This window comes from Phyllobates terribilis, unplaced genomic scaffold (assembly GCF_046119375.1).
Source record: "Phyllobates terribilis strain yellow unplaced genomic scaffold, ASM4611937v1 Scaffold_10__3_contigs__length_209671492, whole genome shotgun sequence".
NCBI classification, from domain to species: Eukaryota; Metazoa; Chordata; class Amphibia; order Anura; family Dendrobatidae; genus Phyllobates; species Phyllobates terribilis.
Window position 1 is genome coordinate 185,443,671 of NW_027362770.1, and position 15,795 is coordinate 185,459,465.

At 42.8% G+C, this 15,795-nt stretch overlaps 1 protein-coding gene across 2 annotated transcripts; it reads right to left on the bottom strand.

Moving 5' to 3' along the window:
• Nucleotides 1-2,990: 2,990 nt before the first annotated feature.
• PTHLH (parathyroid hormone like hormone) lies at nt 2,991-12,367 on the bottom strand. Of its 2 annotated transcripts, none has more exons than XM_073649395.1 (5): nt 11,993-12,367; nt 9,018-9,091; nt 8,442-8,560; nt 5,826-6,224; nt 2,991-3,530 (listed from the first exon to the last, which is right to left on the bottom strand). In XM_073649395.1, exons 3-5 carry the CDS (start codon nt 8,540-8,542, stop codon nt 3,521-3,523), a joined length of 510 nt encoding a protein of 169 aa, XP_073505496.1. In that variant the 5' UTR covers nt 8,543-8,560; nt 9,018-9,091; nt 11,993-12,367; the 3' UTR covers nt 2,991-3,520. The 2 variants fall into 2 exon arrangements, with proteins under 2 accessions (XP_073505496.1, XP_073505497.1); XM_073649396.1 differs by lacking the exon at nt 11,993-12,367 and adding an exon at nt 10,601-11,294.
• Between the last annotated feature and the right edge of the window lie 3,428 nt (nt 12,368-15,795).

A 15,795-nucleotide genomic window follows, 5' to 3' on the forward strand; every position in this document is an offset into this window, starting at 1 on the left:
AGAGCAGACCCCTACCCATCTAATACTTATCACCTATCCAGAGGACAGACCCCCACCCATCCAGTACTTATCACCTATCCACAGCACAGACCCCCACCCATCCAGTACTTATCACCTATCCACAGCACAGACCCCCACCCATCCAGTACTTATCACCTATCCACAGCACAGACCCCTACCCATCCAGTACTTATCATCTATCCAGAGGGCAGACCCCCACCCATCTAGTTCTTATCATCTATCCAGAGGGCAGACCCCCACCCCTACAGTACTTATCACCTATCCAGAGGGCAGACCCCACCCATCTAGTACTTATCACCTATCCAGAGGACAGAACCCCACCCATCTAGTACTTATCACCTATCCAGAGGACAGACCCCCACCCATCTAGTACTTATCACCTATCCAGAGGGCAGACCCCCACCCATCTAGTACTTATCACCTATCCAGAGGACAGACCCCCACCCATCTAGTACTTATCACCTATCCAGAGGACAGACCCCCACCCATCCAATACTTATCACCTATCCAGAGGACAGACCCCCACCCATCTAGTACTTATCACCTATCCAGAGGACAGACCCCCACCCATTTTGTACTTATCACCTATCCAGAGGACAGACCCCCACTCATCTAGTACTTATCACCTATCCAGAGGACAGACCCCCACCCATCTAGTACTTATCATCTATCCAGAGGGCAGACCCCACCCATCTAGTATTTATCACCTATCCAGAGGACAGACCCCAACCCATCCAGTACTTATCACCTATCCAGAGGACAGCCCCCCACCCATCTAGTACTTATCACATATCCAGAGGACAGACCCCCACCCATCTAGTACTTATCACCTATCCAGAGGGCAGACCCCCACCCATCTAGTACATATCACCTATCCAGAGGGCAGACCCCCACCCATCCAGTACTGATCACCAATCCAGAGGACAGACCCCCACCCATCTAGTACTTATCACCTATCCAGAGGGCAGACCCCCACCCATCCAGTACTTATCACCTATCCAGAGGACAGCCCCCCACCCATCTAGTACTTATCACCTATCCAGAGGACAGACCCCCACCCATCTAGTACTTATCACCTATCCAGAGGACAGACCCCCACCCATCTAGTACTTATCACCTATCCAGAGGGCAGACCCCCACCCATCTAGTACTTTTCACCTATCCAGAGGACAGACCCCCACCCATCTAGTGCCTATCACCTATCCAGAGGACAGACCCCCACCCATCTAGTACTTATCACCTATCCAGAGGACAGACCCCTACCCATCTAGTACTTATCACCTATCCGGAGGACAGACCCCCACCCATCTAGTACTTATCACCTATCCAGAGGGCAGACCCCACCCATCTATTACTTATCACCTATCCAGAGGACAGACCCCCACCCATCTAGTACTTATCACCTATCCAGAGGGCAGACCCCACCCATCTATTACTTATCACCTATCCAGAGGACAGACCCCCACCCGTCTAGAACCTATCACCTATCCAGAGGACAGACCCCCACCCATCTAGTACTTATCACCTATCCAGAGGGAAGACCCCCACCCATCTAGTACTTATCACCTATCCAGAGGGCAGACCCCCAACCATCTAGTACTTTTCACCTATACTGAGAGCAGACCCCTACCCATCTAATACTTATCACCTATCCAGAGGACAGACCCCCACCCATCCAGTACTTATCACCTATCCACAGCACAGACCCCCACCCATCCAGTACTTATCACCTATCCACAGCACAGACCCCCACCCATCCAGTACTTATCACCTATCCACAGCACAGACCCCTACCCATCCAGTACTTATCATCTATCCAGAGGGCAGACCCCCACCCATCTAGTTCTTATCATCTATCCAGAGGGCAGACCCCCACCCATACAGTACTTATCACCTATCCAGAGGGCAGACCCCACCCATCTAGTACTTATCACCTATCCAGAGGACAGAACCCCACCCATCTAGTACTTATCACCTATCCAGAGGACAGACCCCCACCCATCTAGTACTTATCACCTATCCAGAGGGCAGACCCCCACCCATCTAGTACTTATCACCTATCCAGAGGACAGACCCCCACCCATCTAGTACTTATCACCTATCCAGAGGACAGACCCCCACCCATCCAATACTTATCACCTATCCAGAGGACAGACCCCCACCCATCTAGTACTTATCACCTATCCAGAGGACAGACCCCCACCCATTTTGTACTTATCACCTATCCAGAGGACAGACCCCCACTCATCTAGTACTTATCACCTATCCAGAGGACAGACCCCCACCCATCTAGTACTTATCATCTATCCAGAGGGCAGACCCCACCCATCTAGTATTTATCACCTATCCAGAGGACAGACCCCAACCCATCCAGTACTTATCACCTATCCAGAGGACAGACCCCTACCCATCTAGTACTTATCACCTATCCAGAGGACAGACCCCCACCCATCTAGTACTTATCACCTATCCAGAGGGCAGACCCCCACCCATCTAGTACATATCACCTATCCAGAGGGCAGACCCCCACCCATCTAGTACTTATCACATATCCAGAGGACAGCCCCCCACCCATCTAGTACTTATCACCTATCCAGAGGACAGACCCCCACCCATCTAGTACTTATCACCTATCCAGAGGGCAGACCCCCACCCATCTAGTACATATCACCTATCCAGAGGGCAGACCCCCACCCATCTAGTACTTATCACCTATCCAGAGGACAGACCCCCACCCATCCAATACTTATCACCAATCCAGAGGACAGACCCCCACCCATCCAATACTTATCACCAATCCAGAAGACAGACCCCTACCCATCTAATACTTATCATTCATCCATCTCCCACCCAAGGAATATTGAGCGCTGCCCCTTTAAGCAGAGTCCACTCTTCCTAAGTATTTACGAGGAGGTTGGTTGTAAATTCCGCCCCAGTGATCTGGGGTTCAGCACCAGACAGCGCTCCGCTTACTTTGGACACTGGATTTATTACACATTCTGTACAAATTCCACCAGTCGCCACATTTCATGCACAAAAGAGAAAAAAAAATCAAATCAAATAATAATAATAATAATAATGTTCAATTCAATATCAAAAAATAATAAAAAAAAAAACACATAAGATCTTGGCGAGTTCTGGACGTAAAGTGCAACATGAAACGGGACGCCAGCAGCACAAGGAATAAAAAACGAGAACGCAATAAATACAGAAATCAACCAATAAATAAGGGGAGGGGGCCGCGAGGGCGAGCGGCTGTGCAGTATTACAGACGGCGGGGGGAAGAACAGCGCACGTGGGGTCCGGGGCGGCCTCCGATCAATAGATATTTACAGGAAATAAATATATAACAAATGTGCATAAGTCCAGAAGTTTCTGTTTCCGCTGCACTCCCCGCTCTTTATACTTTTTCTTTTTCTTTCTTTCTTTTTTCTTTTTTTGTTTTATTTTGTTTTTTTGTAATGTCTCTTCAATAGAAGTGGAAGCTCCAGTTCAATTCTCATTGCGTGCTGTGGAAGAAAAAAAAACAAAGGGTTAACCTACTTTTGACATTTGTCAAAATGTAACTAATAAAAGTAATAAAAACACAACATAAAATAATGAACAATAAAAAATAAAAAAATAATATATTGAAAAAAAATAAGTCTAAACTAATAAATAAAATATTAAAAAAAGTCATTTTTTTTATAGAACAAATATTTTTACTAAACAGAAAATATATATATATATATATATATATATATAACAAAATGAAAAATATTAAATAAGAAAAATTAAAAAATATTAAAAAAGGCAATTATTACGTGTAAAAAATATTTTTATCAAAAAGAAAATATATATAAAAAATAAAACTAATTTAAAAAATAAAAATCTTCATTTAAAAGAAATATAAAAAAATAAGCTAAAGAAATAAAAATATTAATAAAAAGAAAGCCAGTTATTATGTAGAATAAATATTTTTTATTAAAAAATATAAAAAAGTAACTAAAAAATAAATACAAATATTAATAAAAAGAAAACCAGTTATTATGTAGAATACATATTTTTTTATTAAAAAATATAAAAAAGTAACTAAAAAATAAATAAAAATATTAATAAAAAGAAAGCCAGTTATTATGTAGAATAAATATTTTTATTAAAAAATATTAAAAAAAGTAACTAAAAAATAAATAAAAAATATTAATAAAAAAGCAGTTATTATGTAGAATATTGTTGTTTATTGAAAATAAAATAAAAAATAAAACTAAACTAAAAAAAAAAAAATATATTCAAGAAAAGAAAACCAGTTATTACGTAGTTTAAATAGTTTTAGTAAAAAAAAAAAAATAAAAAAAAAATAAATAAATAAATATATTAATTAAAAAATCCAGTTATGTACAACAAACATTTTTATTAAGATGAAAATTAAGGTAAAACTATACTAAAAAATAAATAAAAATATTAATAAAAAAGAAAGCCAGTTATTATGTAGAACAGATATTTTTAATAGAAAGAAAATAAAAAATGAAATAAAAATAAATAAAAAAAGCCAATTATTATGTAGGACTAATTTTTTATAACTATGACCATGCCTTAAAGTGCATAGGGCCTCTGAAAATAGCCATAAATGATCCTGAATGGACAATCCCTTTAACTTATTCATAATAAATTAATCAATTATTTTATTAATTATTTTAATTTATCAGAATTTAATATTAATTAATTTATTATTATAATGAATTCATTAATTAATTTACTTTCATTATTTTTATTTCTAAGTTGTATTTATTTTTGTACTTTTTTTTTCATACCAATTGAGACACTAAAAAAAACAGAAAAAAAAACGGGGTAAAAATTGCACTGAAAAATATAATTTTATTTTTTTTTAATAAAAGAAATCTGGATCCAAAATATCCTACAAACTGTTCTAGTATTTGGTCACTTGAGGCTTCGGGAAACATTTCCTCCCATAAGAAAGACACAACTATACATGCCGCTTGCCCTAAGAAAAATAAACCGGAGCCATTTCCTGAATGGAGGGAGTGGGAGGTGAGCAGAACATCTTCCATTATACGGAGATGTAAATTTGTTGTTGCCGACATATTTGGGGGTTGGATGGAATGTCTTGAATCTCTCCGCTCTCCGTGCATCCCCCTGTACTAAACTCTAGCGGATAAATATCTGTATTAGTCGTGGTTTTCTTCGGAGGACGCCCAGTCCAGAATGCACTTAAATTTCACCGTCTTGCAGTAAAATTTGCAGTTTGCTTGGAAAGTCACAAAACGCGTTGGCCCACGCATCGAGGGGGAGGGAATAAGAAGGAGGATCGAGTGCTTAGGCCTAAAAAGGATCACGCTATATGTTTTTAGGCTTCTCGTATACGCTTTTTTTTTCTTAGGAAGGGGGATATAATCAAAGTCTTAAAGGGGTTGTACAGAATTGAAAAAGATCATGGCTTCTCCCTTTCCAAAAACAGCGCGACACTCATCCACAGGTCGTGCGTGGTATTACACCTCGACTCCATTCTCTTAACCACACAGAGTGGGAAAGAAAGCAGCCATGTTTTTTTTTTCTTCCCCTGGAATATCCCTTTAAGCTGACCATTCGCAACAATTATCAGCCCCACAAACAAGCAGAAACTCCTGGCGCCACTTTTGCTTTGATCCTATAGGTGGAGATCCAACTTTTTTGGAACTTTTTGCAACTTTTTAGAACTTTTGGAATCCAAGTCCGGATTCGGACATTAGAGGGGGCCCTCAACTTAGTACCACCCTTGGAAGTATTAAATATAGATGAGATAATTTTGTCCCACGTTCTCTACTGACCTGATACCCAGCTCTTCCCACCAAAGATCCGATCCGGGCGGGTCTTGAAGACTTTCTAATGCCGACCGCTCTCTCCTTTTCCTCTTTTCCTGCTCCTTCCTCTTTCCAGGTTTTCCCTTCTTCTTTTTGCCGGGAATCTTAGGTGGGGGATCCTTGAAGCTGAGAGATTTGTGTGTCTCCTGAGTCAAGTGACTTGTGACTGCCTCCTCCTCGCCCACCAACCGTAGGGTGTTGTAGTTCTTGACGCTGGGGATCGGGCGCGGCAATTCATCGGGCGCTGCTCGTATTTCTGCCGTGTTCACCCCTTCTATGAGGCTCTGTAGGAAGATTCTGCGGCGCAGATCTTGGAGGGATCTGCCTTTATCATGGAGGAGCTGATGTTCTGAAACGGCTCGCCGCCTAAGGTGAGGGAAAGTGAAGATGATTGATTCTCAACATTTTCAAAATTTCTCATTCATTCTTTCCATTTCAGAAATAAAAGCCCACCTGACCCAGTCCTGAACACACATCTGCAAGCTGGGATTAAAAAAAAAAACGTGATAAATTGAAACATAAGCTACATAAGAAAGGTGCGGAACGTTATACCATAATTAAAGGGTTTGTCTCAGACGCTGCGGCACGTTGGGCGGGAGAGTTGCCAAAGCAACCGACCGACGCCTGGCAGTTATCACACACGTGTCCTATTTCAGTTAATTGGGCACGTGTATGATACATGTCGGGTGTCAGAAGGTTGCTTTGGTGCTGAACAGTCCCTTTAAGCATTATATATATAAGACTAGAAGATAGTAATCAAAGTGATCTGAATTGACCGGTCCACAATAATTCTAGCAGCCGCTCCTGGAGTCGGGAGGTTCAGATGCGTTTTCACATAAGACATCTTGAAAAGGAATACCCCGAGAGTCGCATTGGCTGACCCCAGTGTACCCCACTATGTGTGGCCCATATAACCCCTACATGACCCTTGCAACCCAAATCACGTACGATTACTGACCTCTATGGTCCAAAAAGAAAAACCAGAGGATTTGGTAGTTTTTCCAAAGCCAGAAACTTAGAGTCTTGGCAGCACAAGACAATGTGCTGTTGATATAACAATAATTTTTAAGCCGGCTTAAAAATTATCCCATCTAACGTATGATCATTTTGCTGTTTGAGATGGGCCAAAAGTCTGGAATGAGCGCATACTGTTTCCAAAGCCAGAAACTGTGGGTCTCAGCAGCACAAGATGATGTGCTGCCGATGATAATAATTTTTAAGCCGGCTTAAAAATTATCGCATCTAATGAATGAGGATTTTTGTGTTTGAAATGGGCCGAAAGTCTGGAATGAGTGCGTATTGTTTCCAAAGCCAGAAACCTTGTGTCTCGGCAGCATAAGACGATATGCTGCCGATAATAATGATAATTTTTAAGCCGGCTTAAAAATTATCGCATTTAATGAATGAGCATTTTATGGTTTGAGATGGGCCGATAGTCCAGAACGCGAGCTCGTTGCCCAGATGTTAGCCAAGGTAACATGGAACTTAACACTACCTACGAGATATCGTTAAGATTTAGGTTTTTCACTTTCTTGGAACTTTTCTGCACCAAAGAACTATACTCACTCCAAACTATTTTTAATCAATCTGATGGGACATTCAATTTTTCTTTAGTTTAATTTTGGGGCAGCACTAATAAGGCGTCTGATTCCCTCTCTTCTAACCAGCCTGGAAACACAATCCAGCTTTTATCCGGACGCTTTGCCCGCAGGGCTCCGGCTCCTGCGAGGTTCTCTCCCGTGCAGATATAATTACACGCTCCCATAAAAGTTACATGTGCTCACTTGATTCCTGTGCTGTTTCCTTCTGCCGTCGGATCCGTCTCGCCGGATTTAATCCCTTTCTCTGGGTGTCACTTTGATTTTGCCAGAAGGCTGCGTTTGATATTAATGTGTGAGCAGATATGGACACGTGTCGATAATCATACGTGTCCCCCCCCGTAATAAAACATGTTCACATATAAAACAAAGAAGGCTGCGACCCGAATGACCTCATCGCTGTATAAGAAAAAAACGTTCATCGTTTTCACGATCTCTGCTTTCTCTCAGGGAATGTTACAACCAATGGCACAAACCTCTCTCCTGTCGTGGAATAAAGGATTCTAGATCTGACTTCATTCACACATGGAATAAATATGGCAGAAATTTTCACCATTGTTCTATTCGGCTCACATGAGTCTGCAGAAATCCATGCGCTGGCCGCCAAAGCAACCTGATGCATGCGGATCTAGACTTATACCAAGACATTGTAGCAAGTTCTACATGGAATAAATGTGGCGGAAATTTCCACCACTGCCCTATTCAGCCCAATGAAGTATGCAGAAATCCACGCGCTGGCCGCCAAAGCAACCTGATGCATGCGGATCTAGACTTATACCAAGACATTGTAAAAAAATTCTTAGTTGTGTGAGCAAAACTCCACATTACATAAAAGGGTTTAATCCACTCCATTGAATCACCAGCCAACTATGCAAACTGATTGTGAACTATCTCTCGGACTAACGCACTTTTTCATGCACGCATACGTATACTTTATATATACACATACACTGCCAAGTTAATGAAGGCCGAGCCAGTCGCTTACACTCTGCCGTTGATCCCTTGCGTTGGTCTCCCGTGAGCGGGGAATGAACAGCTTAAGATGAAGACCGCCAAACTGCAATGTGGAAGGAGGCTCCGCAACATCCTGAGTGTAACCAAGACCTGCGAGGATTGAGAAAAACCCGATCAGTGATCATATCGGTAGTACCCTCCGCCGGCGTGTGAACCAGACGAGCTGGCACACCGAAAACCACATCAGAGGTGAAACATTATGGAGGTACTAAGAAGACAATCTCGTAAAGCCCAGACCTCCCACATTGACCTAAAACGCCACGTTAGCTGTCTGTCTACTGACAAATAGGGGCAATTATTCCAATTAACGGACCACCCCAAAGGGTTAATGCTATAGAACCGTGAACTAGATCACGAAACCTTATAATAGTTCTGACACTTCACATCCATGTAAATGTCTCCGCACGGCATAAAGAAGTGACCGTGCAGATACAGGATGTTTTCTACACTTCTTGTCAATCGTCCCATTGAAGAACTTTGATGAACGAGCTGATAACAGAGAGCAAAAGATTTCTTTAAAACTGCCATGATGCAGACAAGGACAAACCTGTTGAATATTTCCAGTACTTCCAATCTTCCGTATAATCTTTATTTTTTTTCTCCAGAATAAATAGAAAGAACCTGAAAAGAAAGAGAAGATGATATTACTATAATCTGTATATAATAAATTGTTCCCTCTTATAAATGGGCAGTATAACTCCCAGCATTCAGCTAGTAACCATTATATACCACGTATATTGGGTTGAGTTTTAGTTGGCCAATACATGCATTTCGACAAGGTGCCGATACATGCATTTCGACAAGGTGCCAATACATGCATTTCGACAAGGTGCCAATACATGCATTTCGACAAGGTGCCAATACATGCATTTCGACAAGGTGCCAATACATGCATTTCGACAAGGTGCCAATACATGCATTTCGACAAGGTGCCAATACATGCATTTCGACAAGGTGCCGATACATGCATTTCGACAAGGTGCCAATACATGCATTTCGACAAGGTGCTGATACACGCATTTCGACAATTTTGCAGCATAATTCGATCAGTGCTTTTTTAGGATGGTCTCATTTATTGCCCATAGGGGGCGCCCTTGTAGTACGTTTTTCTTCCTACTGGGCAGAGACAAAGAGAGCTTCATTCTTACGCTCTACTGTGGTGGAATCTTTATATGTTAACCTGCCTAAACGACGAACTCCCCGGCCATCAACATAGGGGCGACCAGGGCGCCATCAATGCTTCATCAATGCCACGTCCAGTTAATCCCATCGCATCCCATCATGTCGCCCCATAACAGTCCCAATATTTTTCAACTCCCCAATCGTGTCGCTGTCCTAATCGAATGACGCTCACAGTTATAAACATTAACCGACCCATTCCTTATTAATGATCTCCTACAACTCTCATCCTCCTAAACTATGTGTGGAAGCTCGAGAAATTGCGGCAGCTCTCGTCTGGGTTTTAGACTTGTGGGGGAGTAGAGTGAAATATTTCTATGATCTCTGCATGAAAAACAATGATTATTTTAGCTTGGAAAACTCGTGGGTTTTGGATGCTGACTACATATGGAACGGGATCAGACTGAGGTTTGTGCGCGTTCCACGGGGAGGTGAGAGGGGGCAGACGGCTCAATTTCTGACCCCAAATACACTACAGGAAGAACCGCGGCACCTGAGTGTCGACTGTATGACAGCAGAGGAGATGAAATGTGACAAATCATGGGAAAGAAAAAAAGAAAAGAAAGAAAGAAGAAACGAAAGAGAGAAGAAAAGAAAGAAAGAAGAAAAGAAAAGAAAGAGAGACCGAGAGAAAGAAAAAGAAAGAAAGAAAAAGAAAGATCAATATGAAATAGATAGCTAAATATATTAGTCAAAGAAAAAAACGAAATAGATATGAGATAAATTGATAGATATTCTCATTAGGTATAAACTAAATATTCGCACTGTTCACACCTGTCTACACATCTCTTCTATAACCTTATAATGATATATGTATCCAATGTTACTCATTACTTTCTATCATTCAAGGACAATACACTGAAATTACTGCAACAAGTAGAAGCACTTTCCATAAATGCCAATATAACTTTGGTAACATTTCTGTCTTTGCTCTTCTGCAGTATTTATTACCTGTCTCTGGCAGGTTGGTTCTTCTCCACTGCTCCCCCTATCTGCAGAGGTAACTTATCTCCACTATTCCTTCATGCAGCAAGGGAAGCTTTTCTCCACTCCTCCTCTTGGCTGCAGAGGTAACTTATCTCAACTGCTTCTCCAGGTGAAGGGTGCAGGGGTAGATCTCCCCAACTGGTCTCCTCCACTACTTCCCCCAGGTGCAGGGTTAGTGCTGCTCCACTACCTCCTCTAGCTACATGGGTAGCTCTCATTTAGTACTTCCCCCAAATGCAGGGGTAGCTCTTCTCCACTACTATACTCAGGTGCAAGATTAGCTTTTCTCCACTACCACCCCTAACTACAGGGGTAGCTCTCCTCCACTTCTTCCCCAAAGTGCAGAGTTACTACTGCTCCATTACCCCCACTAACTCCACTACTTCCCCAGGTGCAAGGGTAGCTCTCCTCCACTGCTTCCCCAGGGTACAAGGGTAGCTCTCCTCCACTGCTTCCCCAGGGTACAAGGGTAGCTCTCCTCCACTACCCCCACTAATTACAGGGGTAGCTCTCCACTACTTCGCCAGGTGCATGGGTAGTACTGCTCCACTACTCCCTCTAACTACAAGGGTATCTCTCCTCCACTACTTCACCCAGGTGCAGGGGTAACGTTCCTCCACTACTTCCCCCAGGGGCAGGGTTAGTACTGCTCCACTACTTCCCCTAGCTACAGGCGTAGCTCTCCTTTAGTACTTCCCCCGAGTGCAGGATTAGCTTTTCTCCACTACCACCCCTAACTATAGGGGTAGCTCTCCACTACTTCCCCAGATGCAATGGTAGCTCTCCTCCACTACCCCCACTAACTACAGGGGTAGCTGTCCTCCACTACTTCCCCACGTGCAGGGGTAGTTTTCCTTCACTACTTCCCCAGGTGCAGGTAGCTGTCCTCCTCTACTTACCCAGGTGCGGTGGTAGAACTCCTCCACTATTTACCCCAGGTGCAGGGGTAGCTCTCCTCCTCTACTTCCCAAGGTGGAGGGGTAGCTGTCCTCCACTACTTCCCCACGTGCATGGGTAGTTTTCCTTCTCTACTTCCCCAGGTGCAGGGGTAGCTCTCCTCCACTATTTCACCCAGGTACAGGGGTAGCTCTCCTCCACTATTTCACCCAGGTGCAGTAGTAACTCTCCTCCACTACTTCCCCAGGTGCAGTAGTAACTCTCCTCCACTACTTCCCCAGGTGCAGAGGTAGCTCTCCTCTACTACTTCACCCAGGTGCAGGAGTAACTCTCTTCCACTACTTCACCCAGGCGCAGGGTTAGTCCTGCTCCACTACTCCCCCTAGCTGCAGGGGTACTTCTCCTCTAATAATCCCCTCCACATAAAGCCGACAGGCAGGGTAAAGACTTTGCACTTACTTCTGCGCTGCTCTGCTCCTCTTGGTGCTTTCAGTCCTGTGTGTAGTAATCCCAGTACTGATGTGATGTAGCAGTGCAGGACTCCAGGAAGGAGCTGTGTCCTTTGGCTGTGTATGAGGGGGAACTGGATTCCTTGTCAGTGAGCTCTTAATAAAGACAAAACTGTGACATCATAAGCCACATTCCCCTTTTCGAGCTAAACAGTCATGTTTGGTTCATTGATGTTGGGACATGTGATCTTCCAAGTGTATGGAGCTGGAGCAAGCAGGAGGAGTGGGCGAGAGCCTCACCTGTCACTTTTACACCCTCCTTGGTAACTGTCTCATTTAGGTGGGTCTTCACTAGAGGGAGAGAGGTGTTTTTTTTTTTTTTTTGGTTACCGCCAGCCCTGCCTCCGCAGCCTCCCTCTACAGCACCACAAGTACTTTGCAGAACTTCCCACAAACTTGCTGCCTGTGGCAGATGGGTGGTCACGCTGCAAAGTGGCTGGGGATAGAACACAACCACAAGCGTGTGTTCTTAAGACCAACAATATAACCACTGTACCACAGGTCTTCAAAGAGACTAACCATATACAAGGAGCGTTAAGGGTTTTTTTTTTTTAACGACACCCCCCCCCTTCTTTTCCTTAAAAGAACGTGTGCACTTCAATAAAGGTTTCTTGTGATGTGGAGAATGTGTATTAGGAAGAAGGGAAAAAAGACATCATCCCCCCCCCGTATAAGTGACATTCCCTTATAAGAGCATTGCACGGCCGTCAGGCACGGGGACGGATAAGTCCTTTAAGGATTATTCCATTGACCCCACCGATAAAGGTATCTGAGAATTTTAGTCTAGTCTGAGTCTGGTATCTGAAGATTGCCTCCGACACGCGGGATACATCGGAATTTTTTGGTGTGGGTGGATTTATAGGGGTTGCAAAGGCATTAGGCAAAAAAATGAGTGGCGAATTTCCTTTCTGGTAACACTTAACAGCCATGGCTGCTTTCGAGATTTCTCGCCTTTGTAGTAGTTAGCAACTAAATATAAATTGAGCAAGGAATGGAACTTTTCTTTATGGGTTAAAGAAGGACACAGGGGAAAAAAAATATATATATCAGAAATGGATGAGAAAAAGGTATAAAAATATTCCTTATCCATGATACAAATTAGGGTCTGTAACACTTTGGTTCGCCATCGTCTTGGTTTTACGCTTTGCTGGGTGTAATCTATACCCAAAAAACTTCTTTTTTTTTACATATTTTATTTTTTTACTACATATGAAAGCATAGTGTACTGCACTTTCCTATGCAGGGGGCATAGTAAAAACACAGACTGGGGCGATAGGAGTCAATGGCATTACAATAAGTAATCCCTCCGAGTCATCTGATCTCTATAGATCGGTCTCCCTAGAACGTCCTAAAAACACCAGGTACAGCTGGGAGTTCACAGCTCTTAAAGCGTAACCGTTATTTTAGTTTCTATACCATAAATCAATAGTACACATGAACGTGAGAAACTTTGTAATATATCTTATCAGAGAAATCTGCTTTTTTCCCCCCGCCAGGACTGATTTCAATTTCGAGGTATGCAAGTTCAGCGAGAAAGAGGACTTGAACTTTTGCGCGACCTATTGGATATAGCAATTCTAAAAGTCATTAACAAGCCTTGTAACATGACTTGGGATAAGAAGCCAAACACAGAAACTTCATTTGCAGACACATGCTTCTGGGTGCTTGCCCCTCATCAGTGCAAAGCAAGAAGTCTGATTTGGCTAGGTGAGAGGCCACTGACTGGGGACTAAGGGGGAACATTTCTCCTTGTGGAGTTCCTTACCCCTTTCATCTCTATAGAGGATATTTGCATATTTAATTTCCCACAAGAGCATTGCATGGCCTACAAGTCTCCGCTCTCTAGCTTGGAGAAACATTCCCTCTTAGAATCCCAATTCAGAGGTAAAATTTGTGAGGACAGATTTTTACACTACTGATAGGACTTGTCACTTGACGACACTTAACTCTAAACACCCTAAATATTAACAGAAATAATAAAAATATGTATTGGCAAGAAGCCACTCACTATAGTACAAGTTACATTTTATAGTTTGTAACTTTACATAGTTACTTTTTTTTATTGTGAATGTTCACATGTTTTATAATGCAACATCATGAAATATAACCAGCATTTACAGTGTACATACTGTATAACCTACATATTAAATAGTAAACATCACCAGATTCCATACATTATTTAATAGATCAGACTTGGTGAATCTGGTGTACTTACTTTGAAATTACATGTCAGAATGACTGTATACATCTTTTCCCTGCCAAATATTAAAATTAACTTTTTAGCAGTTCGGATCTAGCTGGACTCGTGAAATGCACAACTTAATTTGAGTATTATACAACCATTGTAACATGCATTTTCAAAGTAAGTACACCATCTTCATATGGTCTAAGATCTACATTCTAATGTATGCACTTTGTAATGTGAAACTTAACATCACTTAAGTGGCGGCACTTGTCTCTGCTTTTCCTGCACGCCCGGTATTCTTCTTACAATGCACACTGACAGTGCGCTCTCTTGCTGGCTGGTTACTTCTGATCTGAACCAGCGAGCGAGTGCACTGTCACTGCGCATATTGCCCACTGACAAGAATCTAATGAACGTACATCGGAATTGACCACCGATGCATGCTCAGTGAAGCAGGTACTAGCCCAGCCCCTGAAACTGATGTCACTGATGACGTTTTGATTCAGGGAGGGGGCAGAGGCTTTGGCAGTGACCGCAGCCATTGCCCCCTGATGACGACTCTTTTGACTATGCCAGCATGCACTGGGGATTCTCAAACAAAGTGTCATTAAAGAAGAAGTAGTGAGGGAATGGTAGGGACATCTAAATCATGATATATTAGAAAAGATTAGATTATGACATTAAATAGGATTAAAATACATTTTTGAGTTTCGGACCACCCCTTTTCGTTTAGAACCAGAAATCATCTTGGATTTTTTCTTTCCAAGTTTAGTAAAATAAGTAAGGTGGGCACACACCTTCGTAAGGAGTTGGCTGAACGCTAGTTCAGATGGCAGCCATTTCTCCTGAAACCCCCTATTCACATGCATACATGTGTTCTCCCGGGGAGGGGTAGAGAAATAATCCACTGTCAGACATCAATGGGGGCTTATTTCCGGGATCGGACATGATAAATTCTATCAACTCAATCTGTATCCACACTGCCTCCCTGGCATCTGATCTTAAGGGAAGGTTGAGAAACCTCAGATGGTAGGCCAGTCCTGCCTAAATTAGGGGCTTCAGAAAAAATTAAAAGAACTGTCCAGGACTGACATATTGGTGACCTATCCTCAGCTATTAGTGCTGGATGGATAGTGTACTCTGAATAGGGGTTATTCTTGGATATTGCAGCTCATAACACATTCAGTTCATCAGGAGCAGAGCTGCAGTACCGGGAACGGCCACTACACAGCGCACAGAGCTCAATTGTTTCGGCTCCATACACCGTTTACTTTTCGGCCCCCCATATTCTGATAGTTGTATCCGATGCTAATGGCTCATTTACAGAAGCCATCGTCTATCTATTTATCTAGCTACCTGACACATTTCCTTTGTGTTTTAGCCCCCCCAAAAAGTTATCTGAGTGTATAGGGCAGCATGGTGGCTCAGTGGTTAGCACTGCAGCGCTGGGGTCCTGGGTTCAAATCCCACCAAGGACAACATCTGCAAGGAGTTTGCGTGGGTTTCCTCCAGGTTCTCCGGTGTCCTCCCACACTCCAAAGACTGATAGGGAATTTAGATTGTGAGTC

What these genes read in the sequence shown, in the direction of transcription:
- PTHLH (XM_073649395.1), bottom strand. Translation starts at nt 8,542, where the DNA reads ATGTTGCGGAGCCTCCTTCCACATTGCAGTTTGGCGGTCTTCATCTTA. An exon ending in CAAGGGATCAACGGCAGAGT is followed by an intron (nt 6,225 to 8,441) that starts GTAAGCGACTGG and finishes CCCTCACCTTAG; the next exon opens with GCGGCGAGCCGTTTCAGAAC.